The sequence below is a fragment of the Antedon mediterranea genome, chromosome 2, assembly GCF_964355755.1.
Source record: "Antedon mediterranea chromosome 2, ecAntMedi1.1, whole genome shotgun sequence".
Classification (NCBI taxonomy): Eukaryota; Metazoa; Echinodermata; class Crinoidea; order Comatulida; family Antedonidae; genus Antedon; species Antedon mediterranea.
In genome coordinates this window covers 10,565,671-10,570,366 of record NC_092671.1, presented here as the reverse complement: position 1 = coordinate 10,570,366, position 4,696 = coordinate 10,565,671, and the positions used below count along the sequence as shown (strand labels likewise).

Below are 4,696 nucleotides of genomic sequence, written 5' to 3'. Positions count from 1 at the left end.
GCTTCGCCTCAGGCCCCACCCCGGGGTGGTGTTCGGACATTGGGTCACCCCCCCCCCCCCTGACAAATCCTGGCTACGGCCCTGATGAGGGGCCCCGTATACAAGCATCTTTGGATATAGAAGGAGAGGATCAGATCAGAGATTTTATGATGATTAATTTCCGTCGAGGCGAAGCTTCTAGATTTGTCTACGATAACTATATTAATTTGTTATCAATTTTGATTGAAATTACTACTGTATTTTACTATTACTGGTCTGGCTAATGAACCACCTGTGAACAAAGTTCAGACCTAATTATATTTTTATCAATTATATATTGTCTTCTTCAGAGAAATAGTGCCTAATTATATACCATTGTTCCATGTCATTCTTTCAAAAGTTTCTTTCCAGAAACTTCACTGGAAAACCCCAAAACCGCATTTTGCAGCCCACGTGACATGACAACGGACTCAATGAAGCGTTTAATTTCCTTTCGAGAACGTTCTTTAACCAAGTATATATTCAAAATACACGTAAAATTGTAACATTTGTTCAATTTCAATACCTCTAGATTATTACATAATATTAATCTATATTATCTGGCAATTTACTATTAAAATATAGAATTTATGTTGGTTCTATTTAATTATATTTTACCTTTAAAATTAAAACATTCGTTGGGAGAGGCTGACATAATCGATAACTTCCTCGTCGTCGCGTGTAAAACGAGCTAAAACCACCGGTACTTTTGTTCAATCCTCCAGTGAACCTCTGAGAGTAAGGATCGGGACATTGATCTCAACGTAGGCTACCTAGATAAGAAAAGGTAAGTTCTTTTATACTTTTGTTTATATAAAATAGAATAAGAACTGAATCTAACAAGTCTGATTATGTTTATGCTCATTCCCAAACTGCTGATTTATAAAATGCAGCCCTCTAGCTAGTAATAAGGAATTTAAAGACCCGGCCCTTCTTCCTTTCTCTAACTAATAATTTGACAGAATAGAAATTTTCAGGGAGTCAGTTCGCCGCAAGTCCTACTAGGCTAGGCCTAGCCTATCTATGAGTAGCTAGTAGACCTAGCTTACATGACTAATTAGTTATGATGTTTAGGTCTATAGTGTTCAGTTACTTTTTTTACCTTCCAGCCATTTATAATTATGAAAAATTGATTGTTCATTTATAAGTGAAGTGCAAAGTGGAAGTAGAAATTACCAAAATGACATCATATCGGGCAGCACGTGGTGATCGACCTTGATACATGACTCTTTTTTTTTTTTACTTTTCTTTCGTCTAGCATTAAACTAGCCTAAAATTAAATTGTTATTACTTAGTGGCTAGGCATAGCCATTTTCAATCTATTTAATAAATTTAAATTTTATTTCCAGAAACAGACAATTGACTAGCAAACATGTCGAAAACTGCAATTGGTATTGATTTGGGTACAACATACTCGTGTGTAGGAGTATTCCAACATGGAAAGGTAGAAATCATTGCCAATGATCAGGGAAACAGAACAACTCCAAGTTATGTTGCATTCACAGACAGCGAGAGGTTGATTGGTGATGCTGCCAAGAACCAGGTTGCCATGAACCCAACCAATACTGTTTTTGGTAATTTTGTAATTTGTTTTCATAAGATTCAGTTGATCTACTGCAAATGTTTTTTTTTTCTAGTCAATATTATTTTTTTTATAATTATTTTAAACTCTTTACATTCCAGATGCCAAGCGGTTGATTGGTCGTCGTTTTGAAGAAAGTGATGTACAAGCAGATATGAAGCTGTGGCCTTTCGAAGTTGTGAAAGAAAGCGACAAGCCTAAGATTCAAGTTGAATACAAAGGCGAAAAGAAAACATTTTTCCCTGAAGAAATCAGTTCTATGGTGTTAGTCAAAATGAAGGAAACAGCAGAGGCCTATCTAGGAAAGGTATTGCCCAGCACATTGATATTACATTAAACAAAACAGAATTACATCTACAGTTAAAGATGTAATGCAATTGAAAATTTAACTTTGCAATTAAACAAAGATGGTATAAATAATTTCTAATCTTTTGTTGTATAATCTTACCATATGGTCTTAATTCTTTGTTATTGATTTTATTAACAGTTCTTCCTATTCTTTGTTCTCTTATCAGCAAGTTGCCAATGCAGTAGTAACAGTTCCAGCATACTTCAATGATTCTCAAAGGCAGGCTACAAAAGATGCAGGTACCATCTCTGGCATGAATGTTCTGCGTATTATCAATGAACCCACTGCTGCAGCTATTGCCTATGGTCTGGATAAGAAAGTAAGTTTTCAGTTCAGTGGTAGAATTGAATTATTACATAAGAAACACTATACAGCAAAATGGCACAATGAAAATTGCTGTAGGAAGTAATGTCGCTACTATGGTAAAATCCCTGTGCCGACATTAAATACTTGATATGCTTGTATGCTAGCGTAATACAAATGATTTGCAATAGCCACAATGTAATCTTGTTACATTTTGAATTGATAAAAATGAAAGGTTTATTGTGAAAGATATATAGAGTACTGAATTGTTTTATAATAAATTGCTTTTTTAACCTACAGCATCAAGCTGAGCGCAATGTCCTAATCTTCGACTTGGGTGGTGGAACTTTCGATGTGTCAATCCTTACAATCGAGGAAGGTATCTTTGAGGTCAAAGCAACGTCTGGAGATACTCATTTGGGTGGTGAGGATTTCGATCACAGAATGGTAAAACATTTCATCCAAGAATTCAAGAGGAAATACAAGAAAGACATTCAATCAAACAAACGTGCAGTAAGAAGGTTACGAACAGCCTGTGAACGAGCAAAGAGAACACTTTCATCTAGTACACAAGCAAGGTAAGACTAATGGCTTAAAAAAAGTTATTGAAGTAGTCATCCAACCTTGATTTCTAAAGCTCTCTACACTATTAAACTTTATGTGACAAAATATGTGGTGCTGTCATATCACTACCATAGTTGGGCACATCACACTTTTTTTTGTCAACACCATCATTATTTTAAGGCCATCCATTCTATATAGAACAATTTTAATTATGCACAAAAAACATTAATTGAAATTTTGTTTTTATTCTACAATAGTATTGAGATAGATTCACTCTTTGATGGCATCGACTTCTACACATCAATCAGCCGAGCACGTTTTGAGGAGATGAACAGCGATCTTTTCCGTGACACCATTGTTCCAGTAGAAAAAGCACTTAATGATGCTTCATTTGGAAAGGATGAGATCCACGAGTTGGTACTTGTTGGTGGCTCTACCAGAATCCCCAAAATTCAAAGAATGCTCAGCGACTTCTTCAACAACAAAGAACTTAACAAGAGCATCAACCCTGATGAGGCTGTTGCTTATGGAGCAGGTAATTATTAATGTTAAGGTCAATTAGCTTTTGGCCACTTCTGATAACATAATAAAAGTCAAGCTACCAAAGTTAGGACATAACTAATTGAATACTTTTTGTTTTCAGCTGTCCAGGCAGCCATCCTTTCTGGTGACAAGTCTGATGAGGTACAAGATCTACTCTTGCTTGATGTTGCACCACTATCGCTTGGTATTGAGACAGCTGGAGGAGTCATGTCTGCTCTCATCAAACGTAATGCAACCATCCCAACCAAGCAAGCATCCGTTTTCACAACATATGCAGACAACCAACCCGGTGTGCTAATTCAAGTATATGAAGGTGAACGATCCATGACCAAAGACAATAACCTTTTAGGTAAATTTGAATTATCTGGAATTCCCCCAGCACCACGTGGTGTTCCTCAAATTGAGGTAACCTTTGACATTGATGCAAACGGTATCCTGAATGTATCTGCAGCTGATAAAGGTACAGGAAAGACCAATAAGATCACCATCACAAACGACAAAGGTCGTCTATCAAAGGAAGAGATTGAAAGAATGGTTTCTGAAGCTGAGAAATACAAGGATGAGGACAATAAAATGAAAGACAGGGCTGCTGCCAGAAACACTTTAGAAAGCTATGCATACAATATTAAGAGTACATTAGAAGATGACAAGGTGAAAGACAAGATTGATGATGAAGAAAAGACCAAGGTCCTGGACAAATGTAAAGAAGTCATTGAATGGTTAGATCATAATCAGGTATGTACATCATTGTTATTATTGCATCCATGGGTCTTTGGCCTAGCGTTTGTCTTTACACAATACATTGGTGGAGTTTCATGACATTAATATAAATTTTTTATTTCCTATCTTGTTCAGACTGCAGAGAAAGATGAGTTCGACTACCAACACAAAGAACTTGAAAAGGTTGCCATGCCAGTATTTAGTAAACTGTATCAAGGAGCAGGTGGTGCTGCTGGAGGAATGCCAGGTGGTATGCCTGGAGGTATGCCAGGTGGCTTCCCAGGTGCTGGTGGTGCACCAGGAGCTGCTCCAGACAGTTCATCTGGAGGCCCAGGACCAACCATCGAAGAAGTCGATTAAATAACGAGGAACACTGATATTTGAATACTTGCTTTGACCATCATTTACAAGTTTCCATCATTCCAAACTACGATAAATAAAAATATACTACAAAATACAGTTAATCCTGTACAATATAATGCATAATAATGATGTGATATTATCACACAATAAAAGTGTGAAAAATGTAATGTCGTGTATTTTTAAATGCAATACTAGTTTACTGTAGCAAAAGGAAAATGCACTCTTTAAGTAGCAACTCTATTTAAATTAAAAAC

At 36.4% G+C, this 4,696-nt stretch overlaps 1 protein-coding gene across 1 annotated transcript; it reads left to right on the top strand.

The window, feature by feature from the left end:
- The first annotated feature begins 679 nt into the window (after positions 1–679).
- Positions 680–4,603, top strand: LOC140040366 (heat shock cognate 71 kDa protein-like). Its single transcript, XM_072086254.1, has 8 exons — positions 680–805; positions 1,368–1,592; positions 1,702–1,907; positions 2,116–2,268; positions 2,553–2,830; positions 3,074–3,351; positions 3,460–4,094; positions 4,215–4,603. Exons 2-8 carry the CDS (start codon positions 1,391–1,393, stop codon positions 4,437–4,439), a joined length of 1,977 nt encoding a protein of 658 aa, XP_071942355.1. The 5' UTR covers positions 680–805; positions 1,368–1,390; the 3' UTR covers positions 4,440–4,603.
- Positions 4,604–4,696: the final 93 nt, after the last annotated feature.

What these genes read in the sequence shown, in the direction of transcription:
- LOC140040366 (XM_072086254.1), top strand. Translation starts at nt 1,391, where the DNA reads ATGTCGAAAACTGCAATTGGTATTGATTTGGGTACAACATACTCGTGT. An exon ending in CCTATGGTCTGGATAAGAAA is followed by an intron (nt 2,269 to 2,552) that starts GTAAGTTTTCAG and finishes TTTAACCTACAG; the next exon opens with CATCAAGCTGAGCGCAATGT. An exon ending in TCATCTAGTACACAAGCAAG is followed by an intron (nt 2,831 to 3,073) that starts GTAAGACTAATG and finishes ATTCTACAATAG; the next exon opens with TATTGAGATAGATTCACTCT.